Genomic DNA, 22,363 nt, shown 5'->3' on the forward strand with positions numbered 1-22,363 from the left:
TGGAGGGCAGTGTCACTGGCCCTCATATGTGGGATCCGAACCGGGGCCCTCTGGCGTCCCAAGCCAGCTCTTAACCATCGCGCCACTCGGCCGGCCCCTTGTGATCTTTTAAATGCAATTAAAAAAGTCACTTTGTCCATATACACAGCTGTCTCAAAAGTAAGACCTGTCTTGAAAGCAAAAACCATCATGCTGATGAAAGTTGTATTTCTGATTGGACAAGACCAGCATAGTTTGGGTAACACAGAATTCATCCATTCTTTTCCCCTTGTCCAAATTGTTACAGACACTATTTAGCCTGATACTGCCTGGTTTGGGATGTGTATAATTTCAAATCATTTTTTTTTACAAATGCTGGGTGAGCATCTCAGTAACGCAGAGGTACAACTCCACTGTATTTTCAGAATAAGAATGTCTCTCTTTTCCTTCTGCCAATAGGATTTTAGCTTTGTACAAAGGCCTGCTTCCCAAGATTATGAGGCTTGGACCAGGTAATGATGTTTTTATTATATCCTTCCTTCTTTATTGTTCTGGTGTCTTTTTTTTCTTATTTGTGTTTATCAGCAACACAATAAAAGTGATTCCACTGTGAAAGACAGAAACCTTGACGATATAAAGTTGCCTGTGAGTATTCAAGATACCAAAGGTGTCCTTTACAAATGCTCTGCCTTTGTTTACAAAGTGCTATTTATGGCCTTGCTGGAGGCTGATAGAAGCAAAGCCCAGCTTAAGTCAATAGGAACGGATCCATAGCCAGTTGCAGTCGGAGAGAGCACCCAGATATACAATACACACAGTGGCTTCTGGGTGAAGGGGGCAGGGGGTGATTGTCAGTGTGTGAGGGACCAACCCCAATAAAACTTTTCCTGGTGCTCTAGTTCATCCTTGCTCCTGCCTCAGCTTCATTCCAAAAAGAGAAAAGAAGGGCAACTGGCCTCCGCGGACAGCAAGAGCCCCTTGTCTTCGCGGTCATCTCTGGGGAGTGGTGAAGCCGCAGCCTGGCATTCACCTTCCTGGCCTCTGTCGGCTGGTGGTGGAGGCTCCTGGCTCCAGGCCTCACCTCAGGAGGCCAGCCCACAGAAAACTGGCTGCCATTCCCACAGGGAGAGTCTGCTGCCTCTCTGTAAATAGATAAGAAAATAACTGCTGCAGACTCAACCGCCTGGGCAAATAGGCTTGGATTATAAACAACCTGTGAATAAGTACGGAAGTATGCACTCGACCACACATATTTTTTTACCAGGCCACACTCACCTACTTAAACATCCTGGTCATCTCCCCTAAAACTCTCCCCTACTCCTGTCCTCTCTCCCTCTCCCACTCCTCCCTCTTAACACCAATGTCACCCTACCCTACCACACACACACATGTGCATTTACCTTGAGATCTCAACCAACAAACCAGCATTTCTACCAACCTGAACAGTCCGTAAATTCAAGTTGGTAAACAGCTCACCTCTTCGTGTGTTTAGAAAACACTTCCTCAATTCTCAATCCATCTAACCCAACTTCTCGAGGCATTTAAGCACGGATTTTGCTCCACATTTGAGGTTCAGCCTTCTGTTAGTCATTGGCCCATGTGTAAAAATGAACCCAATGATAAGAACATTGGTGATTTTGTGCAATTCTCTCTGCAGGTATGTGGTGTTTTTCCTTCACCACACAGTGAATACCTGCTAATAGACCTAGTATTAGGAAAATTGTAAGACTGGCCCTAACCCAGCTTTCCCAGGAGGGGATGGGCCTGAAAACGGTGGTGACCTGGGAGTTGAACTAAAATGGTAATTGACTGGAACCTTAATCCAAAACTCTTTAAAACATCTGACCCCAAGTTTTGTTAGAGGCTTGCAAATGTTTGGTTGGCTTTTTAAATGTTTTTGCATGAGGTGTCCTGAGAGCTGTGGTGTGAAATCCAATGAAAAGTGTTGTTGTGAATGTACTGTCCAGGCTAAACACCACTGTGAATAACTGGAAATCTCATTCAAAGACCTTGCCTTTACTCGAAAGGTGGAGACACTTTCAATTTAAGGATAAGATGAAAGAGAGAGAGAGAGAGAGGAAGGGAAAGAAAGAGAAACAGACAAGAGAGGGGGGGAGACACAGTAAAAAAGCAAAGTGAACCTAGAATTTTCATCCTTCATTCTGAAGAATCTCATCTCACTTTTATCACAGCCTTAGCAGCTCTACGTGGCTATAGGTAGGTACCTTCCATGAAAGGAGAATCTTGAAGTCTGTGGTTTAAACTCCAAATATCGCTAGGCTGAAAACTAGCCCAATTCTGTGTGTTCTTGTTTTACATTGTGAATAGTTAATAAGAGTAAATGCAGCACTTACATACATATCAACAACCTCTGTAGTGCATCCTTCTTGTTTGCCAAAGCGCTGAGGGCTACAGCAGCTGAGAGAGGTCTAATAGAGAGTATCTTCATGGGTTAAAAATGAAAATTATAGGCAGGTAATTATTTCGGTATAAGGTTACACAAACATGTGTGGCCTATCGATTTTTTTAAAAAAGCATATGTCCATGTGTACCAAATAACTAAAATCAAAATCAAGTTCTATTCCCTTCTGTTAGAAGTCAATCTTCTATTCATACAGCCGAGTCTTCTCTAAGTAATGCTGAGGATATCTGTCCACATTTTGATTTTGTAATATTTTTCACACAGACATGAAAGGATAGCTAGAGACGATCTTCAAGGATGCAGAACATGTGCTATTTACTACATCGGCTAGAACACAAAATCATCTGCATACAAAAATGCTCTCCCGATGTCTAGGCATTCAGCAGGCTCGGTGCCTGTTTTCCTGTGTCATATTCCTGTTGACATGTTACATGGCAAGTCTCTCTGCAGCATTACATAACTCCCCTCTTCCAAGACAAGCGATGGTCTTATGACACCCAACCCCCCTACCAAATTTTCAAGTGCCATCCATATATGTCCCAGGCAGATAAAAGGAATGAAAACAAAAGGAGATTGAAAGCTAGCTAAGTTTTGCCATCCATATTTTTTAAATATTCCAAAGCTATTTTTCACATTGCAATCCAGTTTGAAAGCTGTAAGAGAAAACCAGACTCATTCATCAAGCACCATCTTAGAGATTTTCTTCTTGAATGCAACTACCACAATGCTAATTATGGGCTGCAAAAAATAAATCCTTTGCCTACATATGAACGATCTGAAGGTTTCTGTTCGCAGGAAAGCCACATGCCCTTACATGACTAAGTGTCTCTATTTATTTACTTTTAATTTTTAAAAGTGCCTGAAAAAGAATCTAATGAGAAATGATGAAAGTTACAGAAACTCATGGGGAAAAAATGTATTTGAAGACTCAAGATGGTCTTGATTTTGCCCGGAGAATTTTCCAGTAGTTTTATATCTACGTATTGGAGCTCAAGAACTGATGGTTCTGACCAGCCCCCTGCCCAACAGGCTGCAGGGGACGTCATGGACTCAGAAACCATACGGGAAAGACACCACTATTGCACAGAATTTCCGATAAAAACCAGCTCTTTTCTTTTCTAGGTGGTGCAGTGATGCTGCTGGTTTACGAATATAGCTACTCATGGCTTCAGGAGAACTGGTGATCACCTAGGAAGCGTTTCTTCCCATTGAGATAATGGAGATTTGCTAGACAGCACCCTGAGAAGGAGACACTATCAATCATCTAAAGCTGATACAATTATAAATTGTAACTATGCAATTGTACACAATTATAAAGGGAAAAACAGTTCAGGAACCAAACGTATTTTGAAACTTCAAAAATTAGACAATTTGAGACGTAGTTTGGGCCATATCCATAAAACTGTGAGAAGAAAAATAATATGAAGCAATGAGGTATGTAAACTGAATATAGAAAAATAGAAAAAAATCAGACATATTTCATAAAAGCCATAGAAATTTTTAGACCTATGATTTTCTTACATTGCTTCACAATGAAAATCCATTGATAACTGTTTTTTTCCAAGAGGTCAAGAAATGCTTAAAAAAAATAATAAAGGCCAAAATTTTAACAGTTTTTATAAGGAATTAAACTCTTTCATAAATACTATTTAAAAGTCACAGAAAAAATATTTTTAAAGTGCACTAAAATGACCTTTAAATATGTTGACTTTTATATTAAGCTGTAAACCTCTTCAGTAATCATACACATCTCAACTATATTTTCCTAAATCTACTTAATATTTTGCACTGTTAAAACAGGTCATACTTTAAAATCATGATGTTTGAAGTCTTTTATGAAGAAAAAGAAAACATGAAATTATATTAAACTACTTTCCTTTGCATCGTTCCCTTTGAGAACAAGTGTTGTTGCTGAAATATGTTCATGTTAAATCACAAATTGAAACCACTCTTTGGGCCCATCTGTGCTGTCTATATTTGCATCCAAATACCTTTGTCAGAACTCTTTACCTATGCCATTCTTAAAAAAGAATGTTTAGAGTAAAAGTACATTTTCAGGTTATTAGTTATAAGTGACAGCTTCGGGTGTGAAGTCTGCTATTTGCAATGTTAAAATATGTATTATGCAGGGGGAAATGTTTCAAAATAGTACATACTTAGCATTTCCAAAGAATCCTGTACTAATGTGCACTCCAAAAACTATCTCCTTGGCCTTGATAGAACCAAACTTGATTTTCTATCTGTATCCTGAAATGCTGCTACTTCAGTAGCTGAAGTCAACAAAAATGTCTGCACATTCTAGATGACACCTGTTCTTAACGACTAGTGTGGGATATTTCTACCATGAGGCTATGTCACTAAAGCATTTTGAAAATAAAAAAATAAAAGATAACATGGTAATTATTACTTTTTATTAATTTAGAGCATTTAAAGTATAAAAATAAAGGCTTTTTGACATACTGTATATACATACACAGCCTTCGGTTGTACATCCTTTGCAACATGTTTTTTTAATTTATAGTTCAACCCAATATTCAATAAGAGGGTCATTAAAAGTAGGAAAAAACAAGAGAAATAAGAATGGCTGTTGTACAACTGCATTCTATCCTTGCAGGTAATACTCTTGCATCCTGTAAGAGAGAGCACTGCCTGCATAGAGGCCATGAAATTGAACCTTTAACCTCTCCATATGGATGGGATGGAAAAGGATCTCTGAAGAGTGCATTTTCCAGTTTAAAAACAACACTTTTACCCCCTAAGAAACAGAGGAAACATGACATTAACCAATAATAATAATAATGTTTAAAAATCAAACAATTCCCAGCCCCATATTCCATCCCATTTTCCATCTCTATTTTTAAAAGTAGCTTTAAATCATAATTTGCTTTGAATAGCAAATTATATTTGGGGTTTCTGTTGTCTTTTTAAATTTACTTCATGTGAATTCACTGTTGCTAAGAAAAGACTTGGGGCAGGGGGTGGGGAGGAGGAAGAAATCTTTGATACCATTAATATTTGATTTTTAAAAATACAAGAACCAGAAAAAATTATAAATAGCATAATAAAAAGAGATTTCTTAATTTAGATAAAGAAAATAACATTTAGTTGTGTTTCCATACAAACGATTGGTATTTTTTAAAGACTCCTAGTACCCACCTAAAAACATCTGATAAGGAATAATTCTGTACCTTATGTCAGTTTTTCTGGACGGCAGGAGAGTCCCTGTACTACGGTATGGTTTTAAAGTCTCCACCAAAATATTGGACTGGTATTTTTGTTCCATTCAGTTTATAGTCTATTTTCTCACCAGACTGGGAACTCCAGATGTCAATAGGAGTTTTACAAGATCAAAGGAAGACTGTGGCCCTGAGAGTTCATCTGCTCTTCTGCTCTTCTTCTCCTGAAGTTATAATCCTCTGTTTGTAGCACTGAGTTTCGATTGCTTTCGAAATAAATGCAGTTCAAAGCTCTCTATAAGATATCTGCTGCTTGAGAAAAGCAATTCCTCGAACATAGCTTGTATGTCAGAAATCTCCTGACTGTTTACATCCTAGTGATTTGAAGACCTAGCTAATCTAGCCATCTGAGTTGTAAATGAAGCCATGAAACCAATGTGACAGAACTGGACTGCCACGGAGGCTGTGCACAGCACAGATAGGAAGGAATCAAAATCACCTAACGAATGCCTCTGTAACATCCATGTCTAGTGATGTGCCCTTTTAGTTATTGCACAGAATTCATACCCCAAAACTCGCAATATATTAATTTTCCAATAGATGAATTGTACCAATGTTTTAAAAACGTAGTTTCAAGACTATATTGCCAAGCAGGAAGAACTTTCTAAACAGAAGAGATTAAAAACTGTAGAATTTTGCCCAAGAAAATCAATTGTTTTAAAATACAACACATCATCACACGCTCACACACACATATACCCCACAGCTCTATTATTAACATTAAAAATTGGTTTAGAAAGATTTATCAGTTTAAACTGTGTCCTGTAAATCCAGAAATGAATAAAGGGAATTTTTAAAAATTAAATAGCATTTGTATTCCTAATACCACCACCAGTTTACCTACATGTGAAACATGCTTCTGTACAACAATGTAAACTTCACAGCAAGCCATTTTTACATTCATTAGAGCAGAATTTTCCATTGTCTTTAAGTTACAACATAATTTTGGGCTGAGATTACTGAACACACAGGTAAGCCAACAATAACAGTACAATTTAGGTTCACAGTGGTTTTCTTAACATCAAGTTCATTTTAAGTGTCTTTGCAAAGCATTTCACATTAAACTTAAGTTTCTAAGTGACTTTCTTTAGAGCCTTCTTGTTTCAGATATTTTCCACCCTCTTGTCTTTATGTTTGGCATGTGTGTTGTTTGATTAGAATACAAAATGGGAGACTGGCTTGTTTGATCTGGTTTTGAATCCTCTGCTGTAGAAAGAAAATGTCCTTCATGGGATGTTGAAGCCTTCGCTGCACACACAGAATTTGGGGCAAGTCCAGGTCCAGGAGCCCAAGGGGCCCACCACCAAACAGAGACAAAGACATTGCCAGAAAGTCACCTTGGCAGAAGAAAGAAAGAATAGAGGGGGAGGGGGTATCCCATGGAATGAAAACACAAATGCACCATCCAGAGTCCATTATTTACAAACTAATAGAAAATATAAACATTATCGTATTTGGAACCAAGTCAAAACACCAGGAGGAGCTAAATTCAGACACTGCTTGTGTTATACATATATTCTCCAACAAAACAGGTCATCTCTTAGAAATAAACAAAGGATCACTCAAACAAATCAATTGCTGATTGGTTTCCTAATGATGAATTAAGGCTTATTTGGTCACCTTATTTGATTAGAGGGTGTAGCATAACTTTTTTTTCTATATGTATTTTCCTTTATTGATTTTGCAAAATCTTTACAATTGCACATTTCAAAAGTTTAGCTTGATTTAGAATAAATATACACATGTGGTTTTACCAAAGACTAATTTAAAAAGTTCCTTAAGCCCTTTGAGGGGTGCAGGTTTCTTCACTACATTAAAACAGTGTGTGGGCAGCAGAAATGTCTCATTCAGTCCTTAATAATGCTTTTGTTTTTAAATCCGAAAGTCATGTCAGGTTTTCTGTGAGAGAGAAGTTATGGCAAGAAATATTTAATTGTCATCAGCACAAAGGAGATGAGTCCATAAAGCCAGCTGTCCAGGCAGGAGGGTTGGAGGGCAGGAGGGGTGGGATCCGAGACCAGGGAAGGGGGGAGGGGGTGCTGAGAGAGGGGACCCGGGTGAAGCTGTTGCAGACGGAATTTTCCATCAGAGTGCAGAAGCTGTCACAGAGTGACTACCTTCTCTGGCTGCCTGCATCCCCTTGAATGCCAGCGACGCAGGAATGTCACAGTTGTGGGGGGAAAGTGGGGTGCCACTGGCATGTTGCCACCCATGTCCAGCAACATAACCAGAAGGAGCAGCGCTGTAGGTCATGTAAGGCGACACTTGGGCCGGGGTAGGATAAGGAGCCATGGTGGATGCTGACACAAAACTGCTCACAGCTGGGAGACCGTTTGGTGCCTAAGAGGAGTGGGAAAGAGAAGAGGTGAAAATAATCACATTACAGTAGTGACGTTTCACGGGTTCTTAGAAGGAGACTGTATGTCCTGAGCAATAGTAGCTAACAATATTCTGACTTTCCCTTTCTGATTTTTTTTTTTTAGATTTGACCATAATTATATTCTAAATGCATTCAGTCTTGCTACATAAACATAATACCACTTTTGGCAAGATATTATTCTTTCCACAAAGGTTTTGAGGAAGCTACAACCAGAAAATTCACAATATTTGCTTTGCTATTTGGGATTATACGAGGGCCATTCAGGGTGAGGAAAGAATGAACAGTGACTGAATCCTCTTAGAATCTGTTCTGCTATCCATACGCCTCTGTCAACCTTCCCCGTACTTTGGGTTTTGTTTGGTTCTTTTGTTGAGGCATTTGTGAGTGAGGGCCCTGGTTGGTGTAGCTTTCATTTCCAGTAACGCAGGACACAGATCACGGGCTGTCAGTTTAGAATGCAAAATGAACATAACCTTTGTTAAATAAAATATAAGCCATATTTTAAAACGTCATGTTGTAAATGCCTATTAGACAAAAGACATGCAAATCAGTGTTTTTTTTAATTGTTATTTAATTGACTGGGGTGATGTTGGTTAGTAAAATTATATAGGTTTCAAGTGTACATTTCTATAGCACATCATCTATATATCACATTTGTGTTCACCACCCAGAGTCAGTTCTACTTCCATAACCATATATTTGGTCCCCTTTACCCTCTTCTACCACCCCCTTTCCCCCCTTACCCTCTGGTAACCACTAAACTATTGTCTGTATCTATATATGATTTTTCTTGTATTTTTAAATGATGATTGAGGGTATTTTATTAAAAAGGACACTAGCTATTCAAATGTAAAAGAACTGTATATGTGTGGTTTTGAAATTGGAAAATTGGCTTACAAAATTTGGGGACCCTGTGATGTAAATTTTTTAAAGCCACATGGATAAATCTCTTGAAATGAATTTAAATGTAAAATTTTAGTTTGCAAACAAAATGCAGCAGCTCTGGCAGGCGAGTCTGCCTAGAAACCAGTATTCTCTTGGCATCCAATTATTGTTAGTATTGTTACTATTAACAACACTAAAAACACCCTGGTTTCTAATATGATCCTGGCATGAACACTCGGCATCCTTCTTCTAGGAACATAAATTTTTCCCCTCAATTTCTACATTATTTATAAATAAACAGTAAATCCTGTTTTCTCATAGTGATGTAAATGAATTAACATATCAACATATTTCCTAGTGAAAGTTAAATGCAAATAATAGATTTATTATTAGTAAAACTGATGTAATCCTTAGAGGTAAATAAAGCAGACACGTTAGACACTTTTTCCAATTCAATTGCAACATAGAAATTGTTTTCTAATTTAATTCATTTGGTTATTATTTTCATTGGTGGGGTCTCAAAAATGATTTTCTCAATTTAGAGTAATACTTGGAGTAGAGTATACATGGGTGTGATTTAACACTGCTCATAGCTTTCTGGCAAAATAAGAATAAAAGTAGAGGGGTTAACCTTGTGCGCTTGTTCTGTAAAAAAATAGACCTGATATTCTATTTGTCAAAGTGCCTGTTCTCGGAAAAAATGGGAAAGGGGACAGTATGTCCCCTGTCCTGGTACCAAGAAATATCCAATTTACTTTACCAAATAATGAAGATTGATAAATTGTAGCTCATTATAAACTATTGGGTGTATAATAATTACAAGATGATATACAAGTAGTACAACAGAATGTTCAATTAAAATGAAAATGTATGACAAGAATCCCAAAGGGTGATACTGTATTTTTTAACAAAGAAACCATTGCACATCACTGTTGAATATAAATGAAATCTTTTCCTCTTTTTCACACAAGAATACAGATTAAGGAATTTAGCCATTTACTGTAGGCCGATTGACAAGGCAGTGGCCACGTGTTAAAAGAAGTTATCACTCCTGTCTGATGTAGGATCCTCTGTAGCAAGTCTTTTTCTGCTTTTGCTGGACAATGAAAAGATAGACACAATTTAATCTCAAACCAGAGCATCTTTTGAGACAATATCTGGTAAAAAGATTCTTTCTTCTTCTAGAACCCTATTCTCATTGCTAGATCCTCATTCTGTTTCTTAACTTCTAAAAAAGAAACTCTTTTTTCCTTCTGAGAATGGCTCATTAGAGAATGGCTCAAAGGAGACACTGTAAGGCTCTCAGCAGATGAGTATGAGAGCTAGCAAATTGCAGAAGAAATCTAGCATTGCATAGAGATTATAGTTCTGCACATGTTTATCTAGGATTTCCCCAAAAACCTATGAGAAATTCGTTTGGAAAGGAATCAGTTGTTCCAGTTCAGTCATGGCAAGGTGTTTGCATCTGCGTTTGGCCTCTCCCATTCTAGTATTAATTAATATTTTATACTATTGATGCCAATGAGCACCAAGAATCATAAAATACGAATGTTAAGATTAAAATGTTAACGTTAAATTACTTTTAAAATAATGAAAACCTTTGCTCAATATTTTACAAATACATAGGTTAGACTATTTAATATTATACATGACAGAAATGATGTTCTAGCTAGTAGGAAAAAAATTCTGTTGGTGAGTTCTCTTTTTCATCACAGCTAAAGTTTTCCTGCCTGTTGTTTTCTTTGTATTTTTCTATCATGCAAAATTACAGTTCTCTCTGAAATACTTGCTTTGTCATTTTCCCTTTTGTCTCCTTACACCCCTCCCTTGGAACCACTGCTCCTGGATGTCCCCCCTTTATTTGGGGCTCCTCAACTGTTTTATTGCAATGTCTGGAATCTCTTTACATGCACCCACTTTTTTTTTTTTTTTTTTTTTTTGCCTACAGACACTCCCTCTGAGAAACCTGGCTGAATTAAACTCTCATTTTAGAAAATGTGCCTGGGACTTAGGGGGAGGTAGAACATTGGATTTAGGCCCATGTTACCTTTGGGTGCTTTACTTATTCTATAACCACATTTATTTGTCGAGTGTAAAAAACACTACTAATATTTTCCATATTTGTCCCATTTCTCATGCTTAGGGCATCAAACTTGCTTTTGTGTTCTTATTCCTATTAGTATTAAATATTTCAAAGTTCTCTAAAACCCATAATATATTTAGAGTAATTGTAGCGATGCAGTCTGCTGTGTTTCAGAAAGGAAGAGCAGAAAGGGAAGCTTGGAGAGGTTTGACCTCTTAATAAACTAGAAACCTTTAAACTTAAACAGTATAAAAATAGCTCTTAGCTTTCCCTCAGGTTAAATTATGACCTAGATTTGGAGTAAAAAGTTTTGTCTTAATTTTTCTTTTTACTTGTAAGTTCATATTTAGAAAATTAGGGGGAAAATGGCATAAGCATGATCAGAGAACAAATGTGCTTTAAAATGTACCTACCACCTTCACTATTCATTCATTCTAGTGACTCAATAAACACATAAATTTTCTCACTATTAATTTTGAAATGTGACATTAGTAAAAGATATAAATCTCTACTGGATAAAATAATTGTTATTTATGAAGCAATCACTGAAAGAGTAAAATTTTCCACCGCAAAGAAAACTACAGGTAGCATTGATGCTTGTTTATTCTTTCCAGTAAAAGAGTACATGACTTAAATTTCCCAAATCTGTTTAATGTTTTCAGTGAAGGGCATGTAATTAATCTGAAAAGCTAGTTAGGCTGAGTAGAGACTACCAAATGTATACCATAAATATAGAGGGAGCAAACATGCTAAATTACTCTATTTAATTGGATTGTAAATATGATTTATAAATCAACCAACATATGGAATCCCCAGGGAAGAGTAAACAAATTTTCCAAATGAAACCCCAGCAATGGGCATGTAATGGAAATCTCATTTTTGAAAATGACTTTACCTAAATATTCCATAAATAAGACATCAATCCATCAACCTCTTTTTTTATGTGGATCTTCCTTGAAAGCCACGAGAGAATCCTTTCCTCTAAAGAACTGTACAAGGGTCCTCCCTGGAGCAAACAAACTATCTACTACCTAATTCTGAGAATGACATTTACTAATACTACAACGTAAAATAGACCAAATTGCATCCTGGAAAAAGTAAGTTACTTGCTTTGTTGAATATTTTTAGGAAAAGACAGACTTTATCCCACTAACATTAAAGGAAATACTCCAGAAAAAAAATACATAAGACGCAATGTAGTCTAGTTAAGGTTAGAATGAATGAAAGCATGAAAGTTTTCATTTCATTTGTTCTAATATATAGAAATATAGATTTGCCAGTTTTTAAGAATATGTTTTTAAATGAGTATGTTGAGAAGCTATATTGGCAGATAGCTAGATTGTAAACAGTTTGAGGACAGGGACTTGCTTCAAGCATATCTCCATAAAACAGGACACATTATAGGTGTTTCATAATCATTTGTATACTTAAGTTAGTGCAGCCTTTTGAAAGCAAAAGATGTGACACTATTGCTTTAAAAAACCAAACTAAGCACCCTTTATCACAAAACAAGCATTACACTTTAAGTAAGCAAAATTAATGAAGCTGTTGAAAAAAGTAAATAAAAGTTCTAACCTAGGCATTTCATTATTTGATTTATGGTCATTACATTTATTCCCATCCCCAAGAAAATGGAAATGCATTAGTATCCAAACACTTACATGACCACGAAAAAAACTGGTACGACAACTGTCTGGCAATGAGAGGTTATAGACTATTCTTCAAATTCTGGGAATTGTCTACTCAACATTTTCTCTCTTGAAGAAAATAAAAATAGCAGTGCCAAGTCCTCTACCCACAATCTTTCATCCACTCATCAGTTCTACCTAGCCCCCTTCCCCACACCATGATACAAAGAGTTTACCTTGGCTTTATAATGAAGTAGATTTAGCCACAAACTGAGATGTGCTGCACCTAGAATTTCAACCTCAATATATATCATAAGAAAGAAAATGGTTCAGATCTGAACATAAACAAGATTTCCTGGGGGGTTTTTTGTTTGTTTGTTTGTTTTGGTGAAATCATTTTTCTGACTGTCATTCTAGCCTTCTTGATTCATTATGCAATGACTTAATAAAACAAATCTGATAAAATGAAATGGTTGTAAATATGGTTTCAACATTCATCCAAAAGGATCTTAATTATGCTTAGCTATGAGATGGCAGATCTAAATGCCTCTGGGTAATGGAAAGCTGCTATTTAAATTTTTTTTTCTAAGTTTTATGTTTCCAAAATATTACTAAAATTGATGTAGCCTTAAAAAATTTTAATCACTTTTTGTATTTTATGAGACACATTTTACTGATACATAATCATTAATTTTGTTTTAAAACACTAATAGTTAAAAACTAAACAGGTCAAAGAATGTTTTTTGTAATAGATAGCATTATGAATTTCAAAGACTGTCTATTGGCGTTTGTCTAAGATTGCATTCTCTACAAAATCATAAATTAAGACAAAATTAACTGTACTTGATATTACTAAAAATCCAGCACAACTTCATTTACCTTTTCACAAGAACAGTATGTCTACAAGGGCAGCCAGTTTTAAAATAGTGTACTAGAAAATTATATTCAGTATTCTAAAATACAATATTTTAGATACAATATACAAATGAATGCTTCATAAGACTTTCAGATTAATTTGTCTCCAAATTCAACTATTTTCACACCTCTGAGTTTTTTCTAAGTCCAAATATTTAGAGACTACTCTTCATTTCTGACATGTCAATTTGTAGCTAAAATTATATTAAACTTGCTGTCTGAGTTAATATATACTACTCCAAAATGAATATACTGAAAGCTTATAAATCTACCATTCAGATACTTTAGAGTACCAGATATGCAATATACTTTTTTTCTGAGAAAATATGCCCACTAAAAAATATTTCAAAAGCTATACAACTGTTTATAAACTGTTTAAATAAAATAAGGCATTGATTTACTAAGTACTGTGTAAAGGGCAGCTATATTCCAACCCATGAGTCTCTATGTTTTGTTTTGGTTTGGTTTTTTTTGCCATGTAATTGCATTCAATACAGATTTTATGCTTTCAACAGAAGAAAACCAGCCATTAGGAACCAGAGATCATTGTTGCCATTCAGAATTAGATGAGATTAAAGAGTTCTAGCCCAATATAAAATGTGGGTGCATATAGCCAAAATAAATAAATACTCTCTTTCTCCTATCCTCAGAGGTAGACAATAAGGATTTCTGAATGGCACTATAAAATATTAATTGCAGCATAATATCAAAGTGTAAGACAAGATTTAATTGTGCTTAGAAACATTTCAAGTTTTGAAATTTTACATCATTTAAATTATTTTACTACATGGCAATGAAGATTAGCATATTGCAATTAAGAACTTTCCAAATGTAAGTTTCATATAAATAACTTTCTCTTCTGGAAAAAAATTTAACTTATTCCCTTAAGTATTTAGAATAATGCTTATTTGGCCACTTATTTTTCACGTTAGTTGCTTTTATAAATCTGAAATTTTAATGATTTAATATTCAGTGTATAAAATGTAACCGATTTTGTTCAGAATATACAGAGTAGATCATTTGAAAGTGTTCTATTTTCATTTTAAATCGGCTGGTTTGGTTTTGAATATTCTAAACTACTATTTTAAAATCTAAAGATAGGCATGTATAACAAATATGCATAAGGTTCTAATTACCAGCAATCGGGCATCTTTCTTTGCAGTTTAAACTGAAAATGGAAACTAGATTATGGTAATCAATTCTACCTACAATCAATTGTCAGTTCAGCCTCTTTGGTAATTTTACAGGTGTTTTCTGGGAAAAGATTATGCTCTAAGTCCTATGATTTTGATTTCTCAATTTCTTCCTATATATACGAAAATAAAACTAGGATCATATAATATTGCACTATTTAATAGCAATTGTGAATGCCCTAAAAGTATTACATGCACAATTTTTGAAAATAAATTTTTGTCAAAGACTTTTAAATTTTGTTCATAATGCAAATAGAGATATATAATACCAAAATAAATATAAAACACACCTTACCTGTGTATGTTTATGAGCATGTACTAACGTATAATTTTACTATCAAGGAAATCAATTTCTAAATTGCTCATAAAATGACCTGGCCTAAATTTATGTGCATACTTAGCACACCTTCTGCATTAAGCACTATTTTGATAATTGTAATAGAGTAACCACTGGTGCTTAGAAACTTTTCAAGTTTTGACATTTTACATCATTTGAATTATCTTACTATATGGAAATGCAGAAGATTAGCATATTGCAATTAAGAACTTTCCAAATGTAAGTCATAAATAACTCTCTTCTGGAAAAAAATTTAACTTGTTCTCTTAAGTATTTAGAATACTTATTTGGCAACTTATTTCTTAAGTTAGTTGCTTTTATGAATCTGATAATTTAATGATTTAATATCCTGTGTATAAAATGTAATTGATTTTCAATGTTCAGAATATACAGAGGTCATTTTAAAGTGTTCTATTTTTATTTTAAATTGGTTGGTTTGGTTTTGAAGTGTATGTATAGATTAACCATTTCTAAACAAGTTTAAATGCTAAATCTATAATTAAAGAAAGTAAAAATAATCATAATGGTTTTTAGATTATGACACTGCTTTATATATAAACTGGGTGCATCAACTGTACGTGGGAATTGGAGACTATTTTTCACCTCTGTACTTCACAATGTTATTCTTAGAAATGATGACCTAATAAAAATCACTGAGCAACTATTAAATGCTTGCTATTATGCTAGGTGCTTTATATACACGCCTATTGTTTGTAACAAAATACCTTGACGCTTTTTGACTATTAGTTCTCTGAACAAAGTATATTCTGACCAAAAAAATGGCTTGTTTTTAAAAGTCAATCTCTAACCTCCACTTATAACCACAGGTAATATTTAATGAATGCTTGCTAGTGCCATATGGTTGCATTATCTCATTGAATCTTCACAACATCGCTTGAGGTTGGGACTATTATTTCTCCATTTTACAGATGAAGAAATGAAGCCTCTAAAACGTTAAATAAGTTGCTTAAGTGGTGATGGTGCTAGAGGACCAGAGCTCCTAACCATTGTACATACTGCCTGTTCTTTACGAATTACAGGCACTTTTATTAAAAAAAAAAAAACTACAAACTTTCTTATAATTTCTCATTGACATTCTTAACAACAGAAGCTGACTCAGGAAAGGGACTGTCTTTTCTTGTTGCTATTTTCTGTGATGTTTATCAGAGGAGAGCTACTAATATGTACCGTCTCTGTTTTTACAAAATAAGGGAGGGAAGAAGTGGAAATGGGTTTGTTAGAGAAAATAACAACTAGGATTTTTTCCCCCAAGTGAATAAAAGTAACAAGTTCCATTTTACTTAAAAAGCTGGTTTTTACAGATAAGAAAACACTGCAAGTTTTAAGGCTTCAAAAGGATAAAATGAAAACTGCGTATTTTGAGGCTTTGGAATTGGACTTTGGTATGAAGAAATTTGCAAAGCTACCCAGTTCTGCTCACAGAAACCTTAGGGTGCTTTAAGGTGCTTTTTTTCCCTTTTTTTTTTTTCTTTTTGAGAGTTTTGACTTTGAACTTCTCGTCCTAGCGTAGTGATGAATTTAGACTCAAAACTCTTGGGCTTTTCTTATGGTAATTGCTTAGTCTTTCTCAGGAGGAAAAAAACAAAACCAAAACACGGGTGTCTTAATTTTTCTTTAGGAGAGTCGGGGGAGGGACAGAGGGAAAGAAAAATTAAACGGTCCACAGCCAGTCCGTATAATTTGAGGTTTTCTCACTAAGCTCCCTTGGGAGGTGACGACGTGACCTTTAATCGGGAAATGGTAACTTTATTAAGTTTATCTGGTTGCCCTCTTCTGACTACCGCAGCACAAGCCTCGCTCGTTTGTTTGCGGCAAGCCACGGTGCGCGCAGGGTCCGAGCGTGCGGACGCGACCTCGGGCGTGCGCTGGGCGCGCGTGGAGGCCGCTCGCCCGGCCTTTCGGGAGCGCCCCCCCTGGGGGGACCCCGGCCCCCGAGGCGAGCGGCGGAGGGGAGGGGGGCTCCCTAACGGCCCGAGGCGCCTCCAGGGCCGCGCCGTAGGGAGCGGCCGCCCCATGCCCCCGGGCTCCCGACGGGGGTCGAGGCCTCAACTCCGCCCTCCGAGGGGCCTCCGTCCCGCCCGGGACAACGTAGGAAGGGGCTGGTGCGGAGCCCCGCGGTCGGCCTGGGCTGCCCCTCGGTCGAGGCTTAGAAAAGGACCGGTCCCTCCATCGCCCTAACCCCGCCGCCACGCGGCCCACCGGGCGGGGCCCGCGCCTCCTCACCTGACCGTACTTGGCTTCTTGCTCCAGGGCTCCCTTGTCCAGCCCGTTCACCGCGTGCGGGGCGGCGGCCGGGAAGTTGTTGCGGCCCAGGCTGCTCCATTCCTCCACTTTGGGGCTGTGGTAGGGGGAGCTGTCGCTCACTCCTGGGGAGGAGGAGAAGGCGTCAGGCTGGAGGTCCGAAGCGTGCGCCCCCTCCTGAGACGCGCGGCCCGAACCCGTGACCGGCGAGCACTAGGGCTCCGACCTGGGTCCCCTGCCCTTCGCCTCCCGGGGGCGCCGGGCGCAGGCGCGGCCTCTCCGGCTTCCAGCCCACGGCCCGGTGCAGTTTACTCGCCTCGGAGTAGGCCTCTCCCAGGTCTCTCACCCACGCCTGCAGGGAGATTTCTTTTTCTCTTCAACAACCGGCCTTTGATTTCCCCCTCCCCTCTTCGCTCTCGCGGAGAAACGAGTGGAAGGAATCTGAGAATTTTCCCCAAATTTTTCCTGATCGGGGATGAAAACCCCTTGAAAGTGGATGGGCCGTTCTCCCCATCTTAATCCAGCGTCGACTGGGGCTGACAAAAATCTGGGGCTGGTGCGGAATGAAAAGGGAGAGAGGGGCGTCCTGGCCAACCTCAGTGCCTGTGCTGGTGCTGAGACATCCAGGTAAGTGCTCCCTAGGCTGTAGGGACCTCGTAGTTATGTCAATAGATGGAACAAAAGACCGGCAAAGTCCTAGGCAAACAAATAACTAAATGCTGCCCACAATACACATGCAAAATATATGTGCATAGTTTTTTTGCCTTGTGTGTGCATACCTTGTGTGTGACCAACCTTGATGCTCTACCTCTATACATTAAATGTGAGGTTATGTGCATATGACTCAAAAAATAAACACTACAGTTACCACTGTAAATGCCACGCGTGTCAGTGGTAAGGTTATAGAGGGTTGTTTTGTTTTTATGATGTGAAAGGTTAAGAAAAATGAAAGTAGAATTAAGTGTTTTTGAACAAGGAGTAAAGCCATCAGTTATCCTTTATGTTCTTACTACAGATGCAAAGAAAATTATATGGTGTAAACGGATTGCCACAATACCTAAGGGTCTGCACAATGAATCTCTGGTGTCTAAGTGCAATTTTAAACAGGAGATGTTTGAAGACTATGAGCAGTGTGCTTTTGTCTTTGGGACCTATGGATCGAGGACTGAAGTTTGACAAAGCCACTACCACTGGATTTTAAACACTTCCCTCTGACTCAGTGCTTAGAAGCTGTGATCATTTCGTAGAGTCATTTATAGAAATAATCATTTTATAGGCACAAATTTGTCAGAAAACAGGTTGTTTAAAGCTGGCACCCAGAATCAACAACATCTAGCATGAAGTTACTCCTCTCCATAATCCAATAGTTTTCCAACTGACATTTGGTCTGATTGTAGGATCCCTAGGGGAGAAAAGTTTTCTTTTCAACTCTGTCAGTCTTCTTTCACTATTCCTCCCCTTCTCCAAAGAATTAAATTGTGTTCCAATTTGCACCAGGAAACTGTGTTTTGGCCCAGAACTGCCAGTCTCTCTTTGCCTTCCCAGACAAAAGGCAATCGGTGGGCACAAGCCTGAAGTTATCTTAAGAAATTGAGATCCCCCTGTGAGCCCCCATTTCTGCTGATCTCACACTTTCCCATGAACAGGGGCTTCCTTTAAATGTCAGTGAGGTCAGTTTATCCTATAAATCAAGGGCAAACTCTCTCCAACTTAAGTTCCAACCAGCTCAAATAGGACAAAACTGAACCCTTAGAAAGATCTTGTAAATTCACAGTCAGGGAACAAGAAGATGAGAAATCGAGGCTCTGCTTTAATTACTTAAAAAGATAATTGTGCCAATGTGGTGGTAACCAAGAAAGGCAGGAAATAATTAAAGGAACTATTTCCACCCCTTTCCTATTTAATTTTTCCTCTGCACCTTTTAAACTTTTGTCTGAGAAATTAAGAAGATAGGCTCTTTATCTCTGCAACATTTAAATTTTGCATCTAGGGGCATTTTGACTTTCTTTTCTCCCTACCGAGTTTACGTCGTTTTTTTGTTGTTGTTTTGTTTTGTTTTAACAACGCAGGAAATAAAACAAACTCATGTCTCCTGAGGAAGCCTGAGGAGGCAGGAGAGCTTGAGGAATCGTTCTTACCAAGCAAAAAAGACACTCAGGACACTGCAAGGTCAAGGGTGAGAGAAAAAGGAACCGTGGGGTGGCAACATGCGGGGACTAGATATCCACTCGCATTCTCGGGCACCGAGGGATCCTAACGGGAAGCGGCAGGCGCGGGGCGAGAAAGAACAGAAGAGAGTACAGCAAGGAATTGCCAAGCGTTTTGTCTCTATCACAACGGTGATTGGTGCCACTTCCTAAGATATATATAGCCAAGTCTGTTAAGGTAAAAGAGAGAGAGAGGAAAGAGAGAAATAACGCAGAAAATTAGTCCCAGAATGAGCAATGCAGTAACATGCAAGTTACTAGTAGTAACTTCGGGACCTCTGTTTCCGAGGAAAATGAAGTGAAGCATAAGAATGAAACCAATTAGGTGACATTTGAACTTCCTGCCTGAGCAAATTTGGCCTGATTGCCAGAATCCAAGAAGAATACTGCAATTTCCACAGGGTGCCCGACTCCTCGCTGCCGCATCTGATCCCCAAACAGGCTGCCCGCAGCGGTGTCTGCAGCCGGCAGCCCCACGCCGGCTTGGGCCTCCCGGGCTGCGCCCCAAGTCCGGCCTCGATTGAGCTCCCCAAGTGAGCGAGCCGGTCTGAGGCTGCGGCGGCGCGAGGAGGGGGAGGGTGGAAAATGCGAACCATGTGTTGGGGATGGGGGGATGTTATGGGTCTGGTAGTTTGAGATGAGGCAGGAGACTGTGTGTGGCAAGGAAACGAAGGGCATGAATTTCAACTTAATGAGATCAGGACACCCCCTGGGAGGACTCCTTACATTTCCAAAGGAAAAAGCCCCAGGTGATGAGATAAACGCGGGCGGAGGCCGCAGATACTGAGACCCCAGCGAGGATGCGGAGGGAGGCCCAGCACATCCACACAGCAGCCCTTGAGCCCTTACCTTGGTCGGTGATGGAGCGAATGCCCAGGATGTCGGTGACGGAGTGGGAGGAGGGCCAGGTGCGCGGCATGGCTACCGAGCCGGGGATGGCGGGCACCCCAGGCGGCGTGGGCACCTTAGCGGCAGCCGCTGTGATGGGGCTGGGGTAAGAGTAGATGTGGTTATAGGGCAGCGCCGGCTGCGGGGCCGCCTGGTGCTGCTTGTATGAGTCGTAATGGCCCTGTTGGGCTAAGTTGCCGATCTTGTTGCGCAGGATGCGGCTGATGGAGCTCACGGAGGGCACGTTGTACTTGTCACACACGCCGTCCGCCAGTAGGCGGTCCCGGATCTCCCAGGCGAAGATGCCGGGGTCCCTCTGCTTGTAGGTCCGGATGTGTTTCACCACGGTGGGGGTGGTGACCCGAGGCTTGCTGCCCCCGATGGCTCCTGGCAAGATCGAGCCTGTCTCGTTGTAGCGCGCCAGGATCTTGCTGACGCAGCCGTGAGAGACCCGTAGCTGGCGGCTGATGTCACACGGTCGGATGCCCAGTTGGGCCAGTTCCACGATGCGAAGCCGGATGGCGTTGGGCAGCGGCCTCCCGTTCACAAATACTCCTCCCAGCTGGTTCACCTCCCCAAAGGCTGGCTCTGCAAAACAAACAGACGGCGCGCGGGGACGCGCACCCGCGGTTTGGGACAGCCGCCTGCCGCTCGGCCTCCGCGCGCGTCAGGGGACGGCGGATGCACCCGCCGCGGACTAAGGACCCGGGCTTGCCCCAAACCATACGGTTCAGGAGCCTTGCCGAACGGCTCCAAATCACCGCGGTCGAGTCAGACTCCCTCCCTCATTCCCGTGGTGCCTGCGGCCGCTAGAAGCAAATAAAATGGTGAGGCGCAGGGCTGCTTCGAATGTTCAAAACTCTCGGAAGCAGGCGGGGAAATCGGTCTTGACGCCTGCGACAGGCTCCTACATGGCCACTCAGCGCTAAAGCCCTTGGGCCGCTACCCCTTGATCCCCAGCGCCCCGCCAGGGGACCCTGCGTGATTAGACAAGGACTAGGGAAAACTAGAGGGTTTTTTTTTCTGTTTTGTTTACGTGTGTACATGTATATGAAACAAAACTTGGACCGCCACTGGGGCCGCGGGGCTTGCTGATGCCACCGCTTCCCTTCTCTTAAAATTAGAAAATGGCATCAACAGCAACCCAGTAGCCAGCGTTTAGACTGAACTGCTGTGAGCCTCTGACCCTTAGCGTGTTCCTACAAGTTGTAGGAACACGAGCAAAGTCAATAAGAAGAGTGTGAGCGCTCAGAGGTGCGCGCCCTCGCGCGCTCTCCCTCCCTCCCTCGCCCGCTGGCTCCCTCCCTCCCTTCCCGGCTCTGACAGCGTCCCCCGCCGCCACTCACCCATTGCTCCGAACAGCACACCAACCGGACCCCAGTTCCGCGCTCCCAGAAAGAAACTTTTCGCACGGCCTCAGTGGCCCAGCCTGTCGCTGCCCCGTGCTGCGGGTGCCTCCGCTTCTCCCCAAGAGGAGGCGGCGAGAGTGCAAAAGGAAGGAGTAAAAGGAAGTCTGTGCCCTGATGAAAGAGGCTTGAGTTCTGCATTTCAATCTAAGCAGCAACGTGGGCTGGGCTGAGCGGGGCCGGGCGGCTCTGTCTATCACTCACTAGGGACACGCCCCACAAAGAGGAGGGCCCCGAGGGCAAAGTGCGTGGTGATTGGTGTGGGCCGGTGAGCGACAGCGCGGTCCGGGAAAGTTCTTCCGCTGTCTCTTTCAAGCTCGCTCTGCACCTGGGTGACTAAATACAAAGAAAATGGGTGTTTGACACCTTCTAAGGAGCAACGCAAACAGACAGCAAAATCAGGCTGATAAAAATGCTGAATAAGCAAATGAAAGCGTTTGGTCTCAATATGAGGGACTCGGAAAGGGAAGGAGCTGAGGCTTCTTTGGGGGACAGACGGACATCTCAGAATTGTTACCAGATTACCCTACCTCACCCCAGCC

The 22,363-nt window shown here is 40.2% G+C and overlaps 2 protein-coding genes across 3 annotated transcripts in view; one reads left to right on the forward strand and one right to left on the reverse strand.

The window, feature by feature from the left end:
• Positions 1 to 5,436, forward strand: part of SLC25A21 (solute carrier family 25 member 21) — a 471,814-nt gene extending 466,378 nt beyond the window's left edge. For both annotated transcript variants that reach the window (XM_019644728.1, XM_019644729.1), the window contains 2 exons: positions 439 to 491; positions 3,524 to 5,436. In XM_019644728.1, the coding sequence (XP_019500273.1) occupies positions 439 to 491; positions 3,524 to 3,585 (115 nt within the window). In that variant the 3' untranslated portion in view covers positions 3,586 to 5,436. The remainder of the gene's footprint in view (positions 1 to 438; positions 492 to 3,523) is intronic.
• Positions 5,437 to 6,387: 951 nt separating this feature from the next.
• Positions 6,388 to 22,157, reverse strand: PAX9 (paired box 9). Its single transcript, XM_019644727.1, has 4 exons — positions 21,762 to 22,157; positions 20,377 to 21,003; positions 17,303 to 17,442; positions 6,388 to 7,977 (listed from the first exon to the last, which is right to left on the reverse strand). Exons 1-4 carry the CDS (start codon positions 21,763 to 21,765, stop codon positions 7,723 to 7,725), a joined length of 1,026 nt encoding a protein of 341 aa, XP_019500272.1. The 5' UTR covers positions 21,766 to 22,157; the 3' UTR covers positions 6,388 to 7,722.
• Between the last annotated feature and the right edge of the window lie 206 nt (positions 22,158 to 22,363).

This window comes from Hipposideros armiger, unplaced genomic scaffold, assembly GCF_001890085.2.
Source record: "Hipposideros armiger isolate ML-2016 unplaced genomic scaffold, ASM189008v1 scaffold_90, whole genome shotgun sequence".
Taxonomy (NCBI): domain Eukaryota; kingdom Metazoa; phylum Chordata; class Mammalia; order Chiroptera; family Hipposideridae; genus Hipposideros; species Hipposideros armiger.